The 20,187-nt window shown below is 49.6% G+C and overlaps 1 protein-coding gene across 1 annotated transcript; it reads left to right on the top strand.

Annotated features, from left to right (window-relative positions):
• The first annotated feature begins 1,883 nt into the window (after nt 1–1,883).
• On the top strand, nt 1,884–19,357 carry MYOC (myocilin). The gene is given in 6 exon segments (XM_061550456.1): nt 1,884–2,718; nt 7,005–7,181; nt 10,296–10,493; nt 15,128–15,474; nt 15,476–15,586; nt 15,588–19,357. Coding segments are annotated over 6 exon segments (1,656 nt in total). The 5' UTR covers nt 1,884–2,021; the 3' UTR covers nt 15,714–19,357.
• Nucleotides 19,358–20,187: the final 830 nt, after the last annotated feature.

The raw sequence follows: 20,187 nt of genomic DNA, 5'->3' as shown, positions 1-20,187 counted from the left end.
AAATAACCCCTACGACCCGCACACAGTGTGTGTGTGTGGGGGGGGGGGGGGCGTATCCCATTATTGGATTAATTTAACGGGATATGCATGATGCCCCTCGCAGCACACCATGTGACCTGTAACGATCTCTTCCCCACACATGTCTTAACACAGCACGGCTAAGAAATCGCTTGAATTTCAGGATTAAGAGACCTCGGAATTGGTTCAGTCATATCACCTTCCGCGGGCCGTTCTCTAGCACGACCACCCCCCACCCCCCGATGGTAACAGGGACGGCGGGCTACACGTGTGCACAAATCAAGGGGGGGGGGGAGATGATGAAAAATCACGCTAACCTCACGGATGAAACGCGACACTTCCCATTCGTTCTGCACTCGTCTTTTGGAAGTGTCTAATTCGCACCGCTGTGAAGGCCGCCGGCTGGCGGTCGGGGCAAGACCGCAAGTCGTCCTACGCGCTCTCGGGTCTTTTTTGGGGGATCTCCTGAATATTTTGCTCAACACCTTTTGATCCATTTCGCCGGGGGTTTCAGCACCCCCCCCCCCGCCACCCCTTTTCTCACAGTGGATCGACTCCAAAGATCAATAAAAGCGTGAGGCTGGAGCAGAGGTCGCAAACGGGTTTTGATTCCTTACCCGTACCCGGCCACACCAGGGTCGCAATCGGGTACCCGTACCATACCCGGCTAACCATACCCGGCCGGGTATCGGGTAGGGTACGGGCACGAATACCCGATTGCGACCTCTGGGATGAAGCCATGTTGCAGGCGCGGGTGGGTTGATTCTAGGATCTTGAATTGTGAGAAGAGACAAGACGTTGGGAAATGAGTGACAAACGGTTACTCACCAGTGACTTACGGCCTATCCGTACCTGTACCCGGCTGCACCAGGGTCGCTAACGGGTACCGGGTAGGTACGGGTAGCCGGATATCGGGTAGGGTACGGGTATCGGGTACCCGGTTGCGACCTCTGGGCTGGAGTGGCTGACGGACGGCGCTAACGCGTGAACGGAGAACGCTGTCTCGCAGGGGTCCGCACACGTGTGGAGGTGAGATGGAATTTGCTTCTCGCTTCTGATAGAAGGGTGGTGGTGGGGTGGGTTTCTGTGGAAGGCTGAGACGAGTTAAAAGTAATTCTGACTGAAAACTTTCGTGACTGCAGGAATTCATAGTCTTTGGTTCTTTCGGTAAAGTCACGTAGATAAAAAAATAAAGTGAATAAAAATAAAAAATAATAAAAATAAAATAAAAACCACGATGTTTCGATCGCAACACAAGCGTTCGTCATGACGACGACTGTTTGCGTTGCGATCGAAACGTCGTGGGTTTTATTTTATTTTTTATAATTTTTTATTTGTATTCACTTTGTAATTATTATTTTTCTTATATCTACGTGACTTTCCCGAAAGAACCAAAGAATATGAGTTCAAGTAATATTATCCGTAAAGTAATATTGGGTTTGGGGTGTGGGGGGGGGGAACAAACCCCTCCCTCCGCCCCCCACCTTTCATGACCCATCTAGCAGTGGAGATGCCCCCATCACACTCGAGGGCAACGATCCGCATATGCAGAAGAGAGAGAGAGAGAGAAAAAAACCCCGATTCAATAAACAAGTGAAGCAAACCCGCTGCCAGACTTTGTGCCAACATTTGAAACATTCGAAGCCTCTTCTTCTTTGGCTTCGTCTCCATTTCATTATTTATTTCATTATTTATTGCTATCCAATGCCTGGGGGGGGAAATTCGAAATAAAAAGTGTACTTCATCGTCCGTCGCCAGAGCAGCTCTTTAAATATGGAGAGGGGGAGGGTGGGGGATGGGGGGGGGGAGACTCTAAGAAGCGATGCAGATCATCAACCTCATCCGCACCAGCAGGAGCACAGACCACATCTGCTCAAGTTACGCACTCACACAAGACACACAAACACACACAGCTCACGTGGACGCACGTACACACACACACGCATCGCATACTGAAGCTCATGACATTTGACCGGAACCACGCTTGAACCGAGCAAGCAGTGATGGGTATCCCCCGCCACCACCAACACCACCACGACCCGCTGCACTTTGCGGTGTTTCTCATCGTGACGATCGTCGCCACTGTGCCGGCCCCTTGCTGCTGCCAAACAGAGGGACGAGCCGCCGCCACCGCCGCCACGCCGTCCGCGAACTCGCCCGACGCGGAACGACGCTGCGTCTACTCGTTCGCGGTGGCCAGCGCCCCGAACGTGCGCTGCGTCGCGGCTCCCGACTCGACGGAGCTCGCGGGCATCCTCAGGCGCCTCTCCCGCTTGGAGGCGGCGGTGATCGGCCGTGTCCGTCCCGACGACCACGATGGGAGCCACGGGGAGAGGGACGGGGAGAGAGACAGGGAGAGGGAGGACGGTGAGAGAGACAGGGAGAGAGACAGGGAGGACAGGGAGAGAGACAGGCATAGGGACGCCAGGGGAGAACGGCGAGAGTTCCAGAGGGAAAGTTTGCAGAACGACAGGGACAGGATGCAGAGGGACAGGGATGTGATGCAGAGCCAGATGGAACGAATTCAGAGGGACAGTGAGAGCTTGCAGAAGGACAGGGACCGGCTGCATGCGGACAAGCTGCAGCTGGCGAGGGAGAACGCCGAGCTGGAGAAGAGGGTGGTGGTGCTGACTGCAGAAGCGGCGCTGCTGAGAGCCAAGCCCGATCTCAGACGCGGCCCTGACACCCACGTGACTCCAGGTGAGGGGCTCCACGCTCCCTCGCGGCTCCTCCACCCTCACGCGCCTCCAGGTGAGGGACTCCACGCTCCCTCGCTATGAACCTGGCTGACCCGGGTTCGATTCCCGCTCACGGCCAACACCGGTGACGATTATCTGAACCGGTCCTGGGCCTCCCCTAGGTCGACTCAGCCTGAAATTAGTACCTGGTGCGGTGTGGAAACATCGCCGCTGGGGAGACAAAGGCGATCGGGCGTGGTGCTGGCCACCCACCCCCTCGTGTACCGTTCCGGCCTTCATAGGTGCTCGCTAACAGCACTTGCCCCGACAGTCTGTTAAGGCTATACGGGGGATCTTTGTCTTTGCCTTTTGTGTGTGAGTGTTCTGCATTCGACTTGTAGACCTCGATCTCGGGATGGCGCTGCGCCACCAATCAACCTCCGAGGCCTCGTTCATGTTTTCGGATTGTTGATATTTGTGCCAAATGTCAGATCACTTGGCTCTTCCAAAGCATTATTAGAATGTATGAGTACAGCACTTTATAGCCCTTCTAGAACTGAATTTGAATTTGCAGCGCGAGTATGATGTACTCGAATTGTAAATGTTGTGGGGTTTACTCTCCAACACACCGGTGGGCTGAACTAGTAACGAATTGCCACGTTTTGTTTACGTAACATCCCTTGCTAATTGGCTGCGTCGAGTGGTGGCGGGTTTAATGACACATTCATATGTACGCGATCTAATCCAAGAAAAAAGAAAGTCATTATGGATAATACGCGACTCACTTTAAAAAAAAAAGCAAATTGACTTGGGATAGAGAACATCGCTTGACGTGATGATGGCAGGTGGAAGAGATCGATTGTGGAATTTCAGCCAAAGTCAGAAAGTTACAGCAACAAACAGTGCAAAAAAAAACCCGATATGAGTGCAGAGGATAGGAAAGGTAAGTAAATCACTAAAAATAAATAAACAAAAATTAAACATTTTTGTTTTTGTTTTGCAGGTAAAGCCCATCGACCTATTAGTTGTTTTCCAGAAGCGACCTGGTCATCAATACTAGCTAAACGACGTGGATAATTATCACGTGGGAGTGTATCGCAGCAAAATCATCTAAACGCGTGATTGAACACGGAGACTTTCGCGACCAAACAATACGATTCATGACCGAGTTTTGGGATCGGATCGCCGTGTGGATAAAACGTTGCGTCGTACAACCCTCCTCCACCCGGCACAGACAGTTCATAAAGTTGCCACATGGTGAACGAACGTGTCAATGTCTCATCGTCCTGCTTCAGCACCACCGGTGTGCTGGAGAGCAATGTAAACAATCGTTAAATGTTGTGACCGATGGCTGATGATGATTATTTTCTACTAGCCTAAAGCCCGTCCAAGGACGAGTCTATTGCAGTAAATCTGAAACTTGCAAGCGGAAAGCAGACGGCGAAGTGATATTCATTGCATCCATTCGTGTGCAATTTGTAAGGCCGCGGTGACACAGACCTATTTCATTTTAAGGTTATAATCCCTTGTTCATCATGACGTCCTTTTTACTTTGATGTCTCAACAGCGCTACGGAGATCACGTGACGTGAGGGTTCTGCCTTTGTAGTGAGGGCTGTAAGTTGACGCCGAGGAGGGGGGAGGAGGCCCCCCCCCCCCCATGTGGAGTGACGTCACCTGCTCATGATTATTAATGAGGGGGGCTGCTCAACGTGGAGTGACGTCACGCGCGGGACACACACACATTCTTGGCTCATTATATTAGTAATATATACTTGAAACTTCTCGTGAAAGAAGAGACTCCAAGTCTCAGCGCATTTTCACCTGGTCAACAGATGTCACAACTGGTCCATTGTGACGTCTCTCCGTACGTACGGTGAGTTGGAGAGTCACGGTAATTTGGGGCGCCACGGTGGCTATGAGACGTCATATTTGTTACTGGTAAATGAGGTTCCAATGGTGTAAATGCTTACCCCGAGCTCTCATACTCTGATGGTGCATTGTCTTTGAGTTGTGCGCCTTTTGGCGTCATCTGGTCCAACCCATGTGAGACTTGGCTCTAAGGACAGCTGTCTCGGGTGTGGACCAATCAACTTCAAGGACAGTGCATACATTATCAGAGTTATGTGTTTTGTTTGAATTATGACTGCAGATATTGTGGTCTATGCAAACATGACTCCTTGTAAAAAAAAAAGTGTCAGTTTTGTTTCCAGATAGAAGGGTAAAAAAGACAATTATCATATTTTTTACTGGCAAATGAGGTTCCAATGGTATGAGACGTTAACTACATCGCCTGGTCTGCAGGAGATCGTGGCCTCGATCCTGACCCTGACGCCTGCTGTATACTTGGAGTTTGCGTGTCTCTCAGCCCCGTGGTCGCGTGGATTTTTGCCCGGGTCCTCCGGGTTCTCTCTCCACATTTCGAATCAACATCACGCGTTTAGAGTATTTGGCTGCCATAAATGTCCACGTGATAAGCCACTTCGTTGAGTTTTCATTTTTGGCCAGATCGCTTCTGAAAAATAACTATACAGCTCAGTGGGGCTTACCTGGTAAAAAAAAATAAGTTTTTAGTTTAATTTTAATCTAATTAACTTCGGCTGCTCGCGTCATCATCGACTTTGTGCAGCTTTTGGCCACGCGTCCTCTTATGCCTCGGAAATAATAATGATAATAAAATAATAATAATAATGATAATAAAATAATAATGATAATAAAAAACAATTATAAGGCACACGTGTGTGCTTTACTGCTGCTGCTGCTGCTAAAGATAATGATTCTGCTGCTGTTGATGATTCTGCTGATGAAAGATACTGCTACTTCTGCTGATACCATTGCCATTAACCGCCAGGGATGATGATGCTGATGATGATGATGCTGATGATGATGGCGCCGCGGTTTATGCGTCTGTCGCCGCTGCCCTTGAGGCTGCTGATGATGCTGATGATGTCGATGATGCTGATGATGTTGATGATGTCAATGATGTTGATGATGTCAATGATGTTGATGATGTTGATGATGTCAATGATGTTGATGATGCTGATGATGTTGATGATATTGATGATGATGCTGATGATGTTGATGCTGATGATGCTGATGATGTCAATGATGTTGATGTTGATGATGTCGATGATGCTGATGATGTTGATGATGTCAATGATGTTGATGATGTCAATGATGTTGATGATGCTGATGATGTTGATGATGCTGATGATGCTGATGATATTGATGATGTTGATGATGCTGATGATGTTGATGATGCTGATGATGTTGATGATGCTGATGATGTCAATGATGTTGATGATGCTGATGATGTTGATGATGCTGATGATGTTGATGATGCTGATGATGATTGCTGATGTGTCAATGATGCTTGATGATGCTGTGAATGTTGATGATTGTCAATGATGTTGATGATGTTGATGATGTCAATGCTGTTGATGATGCTGATGATGTCAATGATTGCTTGATTGATGCTGATGTATTGTGAGTGGATGCTGATGATGTTGATGATGCTGATGATGGCTGATGCTGTCAATGATGCTTGTGCGATGATTGATGTTGATTATGCTGATGCTGTTGATGATGTGATGATGATTGATGAGATGATTGATGTCATGCTGATGATGCTGGCTGATGTTGATGATTGCTGATGATGCTGAGCTGATGTCATTGATGATGTTGCTGATGCTGATGATGTTGATGATGCTGATAATGCTGCTGATGTTCATGATGCTTGATGATGTTTGATGATGTTGCTGTATGCTTGATGATGTTGATGATGTCGATGATGCTGATTGATGCTGTCAATGGGGGGGGAAGCTGATGATGTCAATGATGCCAACACCGACTGCAACTGTTGCTGTCGTTGCTCAGATTGATTTCGCTGCCTCTGCTGCTGTTGATGACGATGACAATGCTACTTTTACTGCTGCTCATGCTGCTGCTGCTGCTGCAAAAACACTTGGCAGGATCCTTCTGAAAAAAAAAGAATCAGGAGACTGAGTGAGGCTTTCTTGGGTAAACAAGCGAGGTAATATCGATGATGGAGTCAGGGCCGCCAAATGGAGGAGCGGGTCCCGGGGCAAAATCCACTGTGTGTGCTTGCCGACGCCTTCAAACTAAAGCGGACAGTATTACCTCCGACACGTGACATCCCACCTCCCCCTCCCCAAAAGCGCGGGGCCCCGGGCGATCGCCCCGATTCGCTGTACCCTCGGGACGCCTCTGGATGCAGACGCAATTGAATCGCTCGGAAGGCTAAACAATCCTAACACCCCGATCATCCCATCTCTGCCCACCCGTGTAGTGCTGCAGAGGATGGGTTACGAGGAGGCGCGCGCGGGCCACTTGAAGGTGCAGCCGTTTGCAGCCCATGCCACTGGAGCCAGCGAGCCCTGGGTCTGGGCTGTGGAGCCCACGGCGGTGCCCGATTTCATTCAGCAGGGCGCCCAGGACCGGCAGAGCGGCCAGATGGAGAACTCGGGTTAGCGACGCTCGTTTACATTTGCAAAAAAACGTAGTAACACTGAGTGTATGCCCTCCAGTCGTCTGGGTGATAAGTGGGCTAAATGTGGCCCAATTCCTGGCCGGGTGGCTCAAAAAACGTATAGTATGAAATGAAATCAACCTAAGCCCATATTGTATCAGTCACTCCCTACTGCGAACCTCTTCCTGAGTTAAAACACGTTTATTAAAACTAACTTCACGACTACCAAAGTTTGTATTTACGTAACATATTAATCGATCATTCGGATAACGCGAGAATGGTTGAAAAACCTCACCTCTGTTACCACGTGTGCCGCTGGGCTATGGGTGAGGCTTAGTGACGTCATAGGCATACTCGGGCGTGGCTTTTAGGGGGTTTCCCGCCTTCGGAAGGCACAGTCTTGGGGCCGCTCCAATATTTTCAAGGGGCCAAAATAAAGAAGCAGACAAAACTCCTCTTTCGCATATCTCTTGTCCATCCGCATAAAAAGGCGTAGTTTTCACACATCCCATCAGACACAAAAGCCTCTCTGGCAATGTCTAATTTCAGCAGCTGCACAATTATTTTTGAGTGTGATATTACACGCGGCTGGAGTACAATCGACGGACGGCAGCGAGTGTACTCGATCACAGTGAGTAATTGGGTTGATCTTCTGAACAATTGCAGCTCGAATTATAAGGCGAGAAGCAGTCAATAATAATGATTGCACCCAGAGTGCAACACGGTTTTTTTCCCAACCTTCATTCCCCGTGACCCACCACCAAGTGATGATCTACCTCCGTTCAAATCCTAAAGCTTTCGTGACTGCAGGCATTCATATTCTTTGGGTCTTTCAGTGAAGTCACGTAGATAGAAAAAATAATAACAATAAAATGAAAAGTGAATAAAAAATAATAATAATATCACGACTTTTCGATCGCAACACTGGCAATCGTCATCAGGAGAAAAAATACGATTGCTTGTGTTGCAATCGAAACGTCGTGATATTTGTATTATTTTTATTAACTTTCTTTTTTAATTATTTTGTTTTTTTCAATCTACGTGACTTTTCTGAAAGACCCAAAGAATATACATCCGTTCAACATTGCAAACTCCAAATTGAGTCATTATGCGCTGCACGCGAACGATGATGACTGATCGAAGCATTAGCCCCAAACAGGGCTGCCACCTTCTCGACTGGAGGACCACTTGATATATTGGTTGCCAAGCCCTGGCCTCGGTCTATCACAACCCTGCGGCCCATTGTTGCAGGGTGGTCCAGATGTTAAGTGACCGCCCCCCCCCCCCAATTAAAACTTTATATTTTCAAGTGAGGTTTATTCAAAGCAGAAATAAATCGTCAGAAAACAAAACAAAAATCTCAGGGGGTCACAAGACATCTGGATCACCCTGGACACGACACTGCGACATCAATGCCAATTGCGTTGAACGTTATTCAATCTGTGACTTGTGTGCGTGTGTGTGCGCGCCACCGCCAACACACTCCCTTAACTCTGGATTGTTTAACGGCGATGCGATGCTCCTTCCAATTTGGATGAGCAGCCCGTCGGTTGCTCGTCTGATTGCTCGTTCCAGCACTGCTCTTCCACGGCGCACTCTCTCCATCACTCTCATCGCTCGACGCGCCTCGTCGTGAGCTGATATAATAACACACGCGCGAGAGGCCGAATTCGTCGCAGGTGCAGCTGTGCTCGTGCATTCACGCGGCGATATCGTGATCGCGTGGCTACCCCGCCTCGAATGGTGAATACAAGGTGGGGAGAGAGGGGGTTGTTGGCAGGAAATAACGTTATATAAAGTAACGTAGAAGGGAAATAATAAAATAATAAAAATAAAACACACTATTTTTATTATTTTATTAGAAGGGAAATAATAAAATAATAAAAATATAACATGATATTTTTATTATTGTATTACTTCCATTCTACGTGACTTTACCGAAAGAACCAAGAATATGAATCCCTGCAGTCACGAAAGCTTTAAAAATACATTTAACTTTGTATAGTTTGCGTATATTTAAAATAAAAAAAATCAACTCTGATACTAGCCATGTGATTATCGAACGCAGGTGATAGAGTTCATGCCGGTCAACCCCTCATCAGTGCCTACCTTATTACAGACCAATTCAGACCTTAGTGGTCACCCCGTGCCCTTATAAATCTCAACGTCCACCCTACAAAGTCCCATCACAAGGGAGAAACATGAACATAGAGACAACACATTGACGTTTGCCCGCATTGAAACGGCTGTATGCCGTATGGACCTGCAAACGCAATTTCCCTGGACAAGAATACGGAGTAAACCGTACGGGTTCATGGGCGTGAGAGTTGTTTGAGGGGCGCGCTAAACCACTCCGCCAAATAAATGAATCGGTAAATGCACCGCACCAAACCTACCGTCGTCGGCACGGTTAGCGCGCGGTGGAGTCGCATGGAATGGAACAAAATCCACACGACCACTGGGAGAGGGAGACATGTAAACTCCAAATATACAGCAGCAGGCGTCAGGGTCGGAATCAATCCCACGGCCTCCTGCATACCTGGCGATGTAGTTAACATCTCCTAGCCACCGTGATGATAGAGAGACACGCAAACTCCAAATATACAGCAAGCGTCAGGGTAGGGGTCAAATCCACGACCTCCTGCATACCTGGCGAGGTAGTTAACATCTTCTAGTCACCGTGATGATGATAGAGAGACACGCAAACTCCATATATAAAGCAAGCGTCAGGGTCGGGGTCAAACCCACGGCCTACTGCATACCTGGCGAGGTAGTCAACATCTCCTAGCCACTGTGATGATAGAGAGACACGCAAACTCCATATATAAAGCAAGCGTCAGGGTCGGGAACAAACCCAAGGGCTCCTGCATATCTGGCGAGGTAGTTAACATCTCCTAGTCACCGTGATGATGAGAGAGACACCACAAATTCCATATACAGCAGGCGTCAGGGTCGGGGTCAAACCCACGGCCTCCTGCATACCTAGCGAGGTAGTTAACATCTCCTAGCCACCGTGAAGGGCATCCTCAACCCCGTGGGCAGCGGGGTCCTTCACGAAGCAGTGGATTGATTGACCTTGTCTGTCTGCCGATGCCCCACGCTGAGCGGCAGGGTGCGGCGTGGTGGTCGGGGTGAGCGAGCCGGAGACGCGGCGCACCGCGGAGGGCCTCGACGGCAAGTACGGGGTGTGGATGCGCGACCCGAGGCCCGTGGAGCCGTTCAGGCCGGGGCTCGTGTGGGCCCTCTTCACGGTGGGCTCCAACGTGCGTCAGCTGTTCGAGTACGAGGACGACGAGGGCTTCCGCAAAGGTGAGTCCCCCGGCAGGGGTCAAACAAGGGTAGGTCGAAGAGAGTGATTTCTCGGGAACCGTGGGGTGAAAACACTTTGTGGGAAGCGTCGTGGACATTCCACGTTACTTCTTTGGGAGGGGGGGGGGGTCTCTCCATAGGGAAACCACCGTTGACTTCCGCGACAAAGTTGTACCTATTGTATCGACCCTGGAGGGATGATGGGCTGAGTCACCCCCCACACACACACAACGCGGTCTGAATTCGCAACATTCCGAGTGAGGAGCCGCTACCTCTACCGCTGAGCCAAGCCATCAGGCGCGTGGGGTGGCACTGTGAATTTAATGTCGCATGCGTTTTCGTCGCATTCGCCGATGTGTGAATTGCAACACTCGAAAGGCTTTAAAAAAAAACCTGTTGCGCACCAGGTAAGCGGAATAGAGTCAAGGATCTTACTACTGGTAATGTACAAGCAAATTCAAATGAAAGGGAACCTTTTTCTGAAAGGATGCCCAGACGGGAGTCCCCAAGATGGACATAGGAGACGCGGCTCTAGATGAGCAGCAGCAGCAGGGAAGATCGCCGGGCAGCAAGGGCAGCAGGGAGAGAAGGAATGACCTGATAGAGGCAGTAAAGACACACACGGGGGTGGGGTGGCCAGCACCACGCACCACCGCCTTTGTCTCCCCAGTGCTGATGTTTACACAGCGCACTCAGCACTCATTTCAGTCCGTGTCGAACTAGGGGAGGCCCTGTATCGTTCTTAAAATGTTCGCCGCTGCTGTTGTTGCCGTTGTTGGTCACGTGAGCGGGTGGCCGGGTTGGTAGTGCGGTGCGCTCGCCGCTATACCACCGTTGCCCCGTGTCGAGGATGAGCGCACGTGTTTCACTCTCTCGAGGGTTCAGGGTGATTGATGAGTGCATTCACAGCAGTCGCCAGCTGTACGCATGCACAGGTTGCCCTTGGTGCCGGTAGAATGAAGCTTGCTGGGTGGCCACGGCCGTCTTTGTTTCACCACCCCTTTTGTGGATAATTGCCGGCTAACAAAACTTAACGCGGCCCGTAAACAATTGTGTTAACCCGGCCTGAATTTGGCCACATCTGTTGTTGTTGTTGTTGGGCATTTCATGGTTGCTGAGTACGACTCGGTCCAAAGGCGTAAAAACGCCAAGCGGCCAGCAACGGGCAGCACGATTGAGGGTGTAAGAGACGAGCGGATGCAGCTCTTGGAATGAATGAAAGAGGTGGTTGTTGTTGTTGTTGCTTTATTAACTTGGGGGAAAAGTAGACGCTGGGAGGGAATTCCAAAGTGAGGGCAGAAGCAGCAAATAAGAGTTAGTGTGACCTGCAGTGTGGTGAGTGAGTGAGTTGGTGTGACCTGCAGTGTGGTGAGTGAGTGAGTTGGTGTGACCTGCAGTGTGGTGAGTGAGTTGGTGTGTCCTGCAGTGTGGTGAGTGAGTGAGTTGGTGTGACCTGCAGAGTAGTGAGTGAGTGAGTTGGTGTGACCTGCAGTGTGGTGAGTGAGTTGGTGTGACCTGCAGTGTGGTGAGTGAGTGAGTGAGTTGGTGTGACCTGCAGTGTGGTGAGTGAGTGAGTTGGTGTAACCTGCAGTGTGGTGAGTGAGTGAGTTGGTGTAACCTGCAGTGTGGTGAGTGAGTGAGTTGATGTGACCTGTAGAGTGGTGAGTGAGTTGGTGTGACCTGCAGTGTGGTGAGTGAGTGAGTTGGTGTGACCTGCAGTGTGGTGAGTGAGTGAGTTGGTGTGACCTGCAGTGTGGTGAGTGAGTTGGTGTGACCTGCAGAGTAGTGAGTGAGTGAGTTGGTGTGACCTGCAGTGTGAGTGAGTGAGTGAGTTGGTGTGACCTGCAGAGTAGTGAGTGAGTGAGTTGGTGTGACCTGCAGTGTGGTGAGTGAGTGAGTGAGTTGGTGTGACCTGCAGTGTAGTGAGTGAGTGAGTTGGTGTGACGTGCAGTGTGGCGAGTGAGTTGGTGTGACCTGCAGTGTGGTGAGTGAGTGAGTGAGTTGGTGTGACCTACAGTGTGGTGAGTGAGTGAGTGAGTTGGTGTGACCTGCAGTGTGGTGAGTGAGTGAGTTGGTGTGACCTGCAGTGTGGTGAGTGAGTTGGTGTGACCTGCAGTGTGGTGAATGAGTGAGTGAGTTGGTGTGACCTGCAGTGTGGTGAGTGAGTTGGTGTGACCTGCAGTGTAGTGAGTGAGTGAGTTGGTGTGACCTGCAGTGTGGTAAGTGAGTGAGTTGGTGTGACCTGCAGTGTGGTGAGTGAGTTGGTGTGACCTGCAGTGTGGTGAGTGAGTGAGTTGGTGTGACCTGCAGTGTGGTGAGTGAGTGAGTGAGTTGTGTGACCTGCATTGTGGTGAGTGAGTGAGTTGGTGTGACCTGCAGTGTGGTGAGTGAGTGAGTGAGTTGTGTGACCTACAGTGTGGTGAGTGAGTGAGTTGGTGTGACCTGCAGTGTGGTGAGTGAGTGAGTTGGTGTGACCTACAGTGTGGTGAGTGAGTTGGTGTGACCTGCAGTGTGGTGAGTGAGTGAGTTGGTGTGACCTGCAGTGTGGTGAGTGAGTTGGTGTGACCTGCAGTGTGGTGAGTGAGTGAGTTGGTGTGACCTGCAGTGTGGTGAGTGAGTGAGTTGGTGTGACCTGTAGTGTGGTGAGTGAGTGAGTTGGTGTGACCTGCAGTGTGGTGAGTGAGTGAGTTGGTGTGACCTACAGTGTGGTGAGTGAGTGAGTTGGTGTGACCTGCAGTGTGGTGAGTGAGTGAGTTGGTGTGACCTGCAGTGTGGTGAGTGAGTGAGTTGGTGTGACTTGCAGTGTGGTGAGTGAGTGAGTTGGTGTGACCTGCAGTGTGGTGAATGAGTGAGTTGGTGTGACCTGCAGTGTGGTGAGTGAGTGAGTTGGTGTGACCTGCAGTGTGGTGAGTGAGTGAGTTGGTGTGACCTGCAGTGTGGTGAGTGAGTGAGTTGGTGTGACCTGCAGTGTGGTGAGTGAGTTGGTGTGACCTGCAGTGTGGTGAGTGAGTGAGTTGGTGTGACCTGTAGTGTGGTGAGTGAGTGAGTTGGTGTGACCTGCAGTGTGGTGAGTGAGTGAGTGAGTTGGTGTGACCTACAGTGTGGTGAGTGAGTGAGTGAGTTGGTGTGACCTGCAGTGTGGTGAGTGAGTGAGTTGGTGTGACCTGCAGTGTGGTTAGTGAGTGAGTTGGTGTGACCTGCAGTGTGGTTAGTGAGTGAGTTGGTGTGACCTGCAGTGTGGTGAGTGAGTTGGTGTGGCCTGCAGTGTGGTGAGTGAGTGAGTTGTTGTGACCTGCAGTGTGGCGAGTGAGTGAGTTGGTGTGACCTGCAGTGTGGTGAGTGAGTGAGTTGGTGTGACCTGCAGTGTGGCGAGTGAGTGAGTTGGTGTGACCTGCAGTGTGGCGAGTGAGTGAGTTGGTGTGAACTGCAGTGTGGTGAGTGAGTGAGTTGGTGTGACCTGCAGTGTGGTGAGTGAGTGAGTTGGTGTGACCTGCAGTGTGGTGAGTGAGTGAGTTGGTGTGACCTGCAGTGTGGCGAGTGAGTGAGTTGGTGTGAACTGCAGTGTGGTGAGGGAGTGAGTTGGTGTGACCTGCAGTGTGGTGAGTGAGTTGGTGTGACCTGCAGTGTGATGAGTGAGTGAGTTGGTGTGACCTGCAGTGTGGTGAGTGAGTGAGTTGGTGTGACCTGCAGTGTGGTGAGTGAGTTGTTGTGACCTGCAGTGTGGTGGTTAAACGCCGTGTGGACGACACGACACAGTTGTGATTTAAGTAATGCGCTAACCGGGCGTTTACTTTCTGCCCAGGTGTGTCTTGGTCGAGTGTTCGACCCTTGAACAGAATCATTTTCACCCGGCTTACCCAGAGCCCTTTAAACCCGCAGGCTCATAAGGCCTTGGGGCTCCTCATCTTCTGTAGGCCCTCCGTTCCGTGTTGAAGTAACAGCCGAGAGAGGGCGGTAGAACGTCATTGGTTTTTTTTTGTCTTTTGTATGACGATGAAATCACTCGTGACTTACCCACAGTAAGCTAAATCTACGAAAACAAACTGTTTTGTTTGTTTGAAGAAATGAGTGTAGTGAGTGATATTTAGATTTTCAATATTTGGAAATGTCCCACTTGCCATTCACAGGGTTATTTTTGCCTCCGATTTCTTTTTACTCCATTGCTGAAACGTCATAGCATTCACTTCGCTTTCATCACTTTGGTGACCCAGTGCAGTAACTATTACAAATGAGGTTACTGTATATCCCCCGGTCTCTTGGGTTCCCAACCTGGTTAAACAAAACTAATTTGAGCTTGTCCCAGAAGACTAAACTAAAGCTGAACTTAAAAAAAACAATTGTACCAGGTAATGCCCACTGACCTATACAGCTCTTTTTCAGAAGCGACCTGCCCACAAATGATATCTCAAAGAAGTGGCCTTATCACGTGGCCAATGTATAACAGCCAAATACTCTAAGCGCATGTTTCTAAACAGTGGAGGGAAAACCCGGAGGAAGAAATCAACGCGACCACGGGAAGACACGCAAACTCTAAAATACAGCAGGCGTCACGGTCGGGCTCGAACCAACGACCTTCCTGTATACCAGGCGAGGGAGTTAACATCTCGCATCCTCCTCCTCCCACTCCCGTGCAGGTTACCCGCGCAAGGTGTACGCTCTGCCATACGCCGTAGCGAGCACGGGCGCCGTGGTGCTATCCAACTGCCTCTACTACCAGCGGAGGAACTCGCGCCGCCTGCTGCGCTACGACATGACCGCCGAGACGGTGCTGGCCGAACGCGACCTGGAAGGCGCCGGCTACCACGGCCACTACCCCTACTCGTGGGGCGGCTACACGGACATTGACCTCGCCGTGGACGAGGAGGGCCTCTGGGCTATCTACAGCACGGCGGCGGACCGCGGCGAGATCGTGCTGGCGAGCCTCGACCCGCAGTCGCTCAAGGTGACGAGGCGCTTCGAGGTGCGCGGCGTACGCAAGAGCTTCCGTGGCCAACGCGTTCGTGGCGTGCGGCCGCCTCTACACGCTGAGCAGCTACGCGCAGCGGCGCTCGGCGCTCAACCACGTGTTCGACACGCGCACGCAGGTCGCTCGCCTCCATCGCCGTGCCGTTCACCAACCGCTACCAGTACCTGGCCATGCTGGCGTACAACCCGAGCGAGCGCCGCCTCTACGCCTGGGACAACTACAACATGGTCACGTACAACGTGACGTTCGCCTGACGTTCGCCCGTTGTCGTCGTGTTTTTTGCGGGCGCGTGCTAGGGTTGCCCGCGATATGTATAGATGCAAAATAAAAAAATAAAAAATAATGCCATGATGTACGACACACGTTCCAAAGGCCGTCCTCGTTGTCGTGGAAGAGTAGGCCAAATACCACTCTGGCGAGGGAAGAGGTCTCGAGTTGCCTCGAGTGGAGGCGCTACTGCTGGCAAGCAACTGGCAGCGCTGCGCCTGTGACGATGCCCTAATCAATGTTGACGACGCGATGATTATTATCGCGATATCATCAGTGGGTCTTCTGTTGCTCGGTGTCACCAGCAGCAGAAGAGCCGTGACGCTCATAGCGGACGCACAACGTTTTTGATTCGTTCGGTCGCGACGTAGATCGATAATTGAATTAACGACGACGGTTATGACGTCATGTAATTGCCATTCCGTTAAGGATCGCGAAGAAACAAAAAGTAATTTTGCAAAGCACCAAATTAATAGCTCAATATTAATTCACAACATGAATTACTGCGTTCGACGGTTCAGAGATAGTCGCGCAAAAGAAATCAAATCATCACGATAATCACGATTTAGCCAACGTCATCCTTCAAAACGGACCGGCACGATTTTCGCGGACCTTGCATCGTACGGACACGTCGTAGAATCGCCATATCGCAGACTACCCTGGCCGACCCGCACGTAGACGTGGCTCTTTGGGACAAATTCGCGTTTGTCGGCTACGTGGACGAGGCCTACGAGGCTCGCAAGGAATCGCGGGGTTCCTCGAGCCAGGTTGCCTCCTTGGGCGAGCTGCCAAACGGCTTTCATTTCGTAAACAGCTCTCTGTCATCTCAGCTCCGTCGGCAATGTCTTCTGTTCCGCTTTCTTTGCATTGTTACGCGCGTATGCACGTTGAATTGATTTCGCACCGCACGCAGCCGAACGTGCCAATCGGAGGTGCGGGGGAAAGAAACCAAACTAGACACAAAAATCAGTTCTAAGGAAATGAGTTTTCAATCGAGATGATTTAAAAGTGCACAGCTCCGAGTGGCTTCTTGATATCGGAAGGAAGAGCGTTCCAGACGGCCGCAGAATCGCATCCGAAAGCGCGCGATGCAAGTGACCACATTCTTTGTTAGGTGGCTAGCCAAAAGCCGTTGCTGTGAGGATGACCTTTAGTTCACGTGATGCTTTATGCTACTCGACGAGACCCAGTAGCATCCACCTCATCAGATATTCTCGGATTGTATACGGTTGGCTAGGTACGGTGTGAAAGAAGTTCTACGTACAATCTCCACCAAAAAAAACCCCATTGTTTTTGCTCTGAAAGGTGTCTGGCCGGCGTGCAAGAGTAGGCCAAATACACCCGAAGGATTTTGCGAGAGGCCCTATGAGTGGATAGACCCTTCCCGCTAGCAGTGAGGGTCAACGAGGCATTTCAGGGCTACACCATGAATCTTTACAAGGCCCATTTAAGTCACAAGAAAGAGAAGGCGACCACAAAAAAACCCCTCCTAAAAATCCTCAAACCCAATTTTGTCACGAAACCCAATTTTAGCCACGAAAATTGAGTTTGGCTCACCTGGCAGAAATCCAGCAGGGTTAACGGGAAATGGACTGCGCCGCCGAGATGTGAATCTAGTTTCGTGGCCGCTTTGATGATCATCTACGTTTTCGGTGGCACCGGCAGTGGAAGTTGTCCAGTTCACGAGACTCACATCGAGCACCAACGTTGTTGGACACCAAGGCCAACATTTCTGCTCGCTCAGCTAAGTACAACTGCAGCCCTCGCCAATTCATCAATGGTCGTCGGTTTATTCAATTTGTTGTGTTTCCCCAGACGATTCGAGCACCGTACAAAGATATTTAATGTTAAGTGAATTTTCATGCATTTCAGATGGGGTTTTTTTTTAGGTCAGGAGTTGCATTTAATGTTAATCTTCTTCTCAGAGACCCTTTCCCCAGATCGCTCTAACACTATTGCCACCGCTGCGCAATATATCACACAGCAATACCGCATTCTCTCGATTATAAGGGCCATCAGAGCAAACATCTTCGGTATGATTTTACATATCCGGTAAATGTGTGTACCTGTGTCTGGCCGACAAACAACGGCAAAATTAGTGGCTAGCGCACTGCGCTACGAACCCGGCGAGCCCGAGTTCGATTCCCGCTCACGGCCAACACCAGTGAACCGGTCCTGGGCCTCCTCTAGGTCGACTCGGCCTCAAATGAGTACCTGGTACGATGTGTAAAAAAACAATAAAAAAACATTGCCACCAAGGAGACAAAGGCGGCCGGGCATGGCGCTGAACGCTCATAGGTGCTCGCAAACAGCACTTGCCCCAACAGTCTTCCAAAAGGCTATACGGGGGGAGTCTTTGTCTGACCGAGCACATATTCGGGGTGCGTCTGACTGTGTGGAACGCCTTATAATCAGGAGAATGCGGTCATACGCTCCAAGTGTGATGTCGACATTTGCGTTATGCACGGTCGTGACTCAGCGGCGGTGCTAATTTAGTCAGACTGTGCTGTTTAAAAAAAAATTCTAGTCACGGCAACCTGACGTGGGATTTTAGTTGAGCCTTCAGTCGCTGGATTTCCATAACAGGTTTTTGGGTGAGATCGCGTAAATATATAAATGTGTCGTTAAACCCGCCACCACCCGACACAGCCAACTAGTAAGGGTTGTCGCGTAAGCGGAACGTGGCCAATTCGTCACCAGTACAGCACTAGTGTGTAGTGTATAGTGGAGTGTAGTGTAGTGTATAGTGTAGTGTATAGTAGTGTAGTGTATAGTGTAGTGTGTAGTAGTGTAGTGTATAGTGTAGAATATAGTGTAGTGTATAGTGTAGTGTGTAGTAGTGTAGTGTATAGTGTAGTGTATAGTAGTGTAGTGTATAGTGTAGTATATAGTGTAGTGTATAGTAGTGTATAGTGTAGTGTATAGTGTAGTGTGTAGTGTAGTGTATAGTGTAGTGTGTAGTAGTGTAGTGTATAGTGTAGTGTATAGTAGTGTATAGTGTAGTGTATAGTAGTGTATAGTGTAGTGTATAGTAGTGTATAGTGTAGTCTACTAGTACAGCACACCGGTGTGTTGGAGAGCCAAGCCGCAACATTTACAATATGAGTACGACGTTTCGCCAGTAATTACAACTAGCTTCATCAGGCGACAGCCAGATTTGTGGAGAAGTCCACCTGTTTCATTCCTTATATAGAGGCGTTGATGTGTTGACCACGCAGATACGCTCTTGCACAATGTGGGGGGAGGGGATATTAACGAGATCTCACACAAGAACCTCTATTATGGATGATATTGGTCGCGAAAGCCTCCGTGTTAAACTCGCTGGATTTCGTTTAGTCATGTACCTTGGCATCGTTGACTAAAACAGTCAAATAGGTGGGCCCACTGTTAGTTCTGTAATGTTGTTGTGAGGGGCGTGGAATAGTGAACCCGGTAAAAGTTACTACTATAATCAGCCAAGAATGTCGGTGTGTGTGTAATGCGCGTGACGTCACTCCTAATGCCGCACCTCCCCCTACCCCCGTCATTAATATTCATGAGCGGGTGGATTTTTACGCTCACGCAGAAGATCGAGCGTAAATATATTTTTTCGCAAGTTCGCTTTAAGTTTGATGTTTCTTTATTAAAAGTGAATCTAATAAATAATTCTACGCAGCAACAAAGTGTATTTGGTGTCTTTATTGATTTCTTCAGCACTTGAGACAAAAGGCAAGTCTAATTTTTAGTTCTATATCATGGTAAAATAGACATTTCTCGGTGATTTTCCAGATATTGGTATCGACCGAAAGCAGAAGAGAATAAAGTATCAGAGCAGTGAATTTGAACAAATTGAGGCTCAGTTATATACAGTGCTACAGTGACATGAAGTGAGGTGTTTTATAGCGTAGTTTTGTGCCAGGTTCAATGCTATTAATACAGTACTACAGCGACATGCGGTGAAGTGTTTGATGACATACTTTCGTGCAAGATTCCCTGCCACTAAACTTACACAAGATACAATTATACTCTGGACAATTTTTTTCGAAAATATTACAACTTCCGTCCTAGGACGGACAAACAAGCTAGTATATATTTTTATTTTTAAATACACGGTTACGCATCTCGCCGTGCCTTCTAAAAATGTGACCACATTGCCTTGGTCTGCATACTTCATTCTCGACGAGTTCGTTTCGTCTCGTCGCAGTCGGACGTACTTGAGTCTCACGTGGGTTTCCCCAGTGAACATTGACGCCGTTTGGAACGACGTTGGTCCAGTTGGATGGAGCAGCGCATGGAGGTTGGAGCAGCGTCGGGTGTGTGTTGCCTTGCCAGTGGCAGGCCTCCTCGTGATTTGGTGATTTTCATTCCGCCATAGTCCTCGTCCGCGGATTCACAAACGGACAATCGCCACTACTACCCTCACCACGACACTCACCATTACATAGCTGTCAACCCCTTATCAGTGCCCTACCTTATTACAGA

This window comes from Lethenteron reissneri, chromosome 12, assembly GCF_015708825.2.
Source record: "Lethenteron reissneri isolate LAM-NWPU_2019-01 chromosome 12, ASM1570882v1, whole genome shotgun sequence".
NCBI classification, from domain to species: domain Eukaryota; kingdom Metazoa; phylum Chordata; class Hyperoartia; order Petromyzontiformes; family Petromyzontidae; genus Lethenteron; species Lethenteron reissneri.
This window is presented reverse-complemented; position numbering and strand designations above follow the sequence as displayed.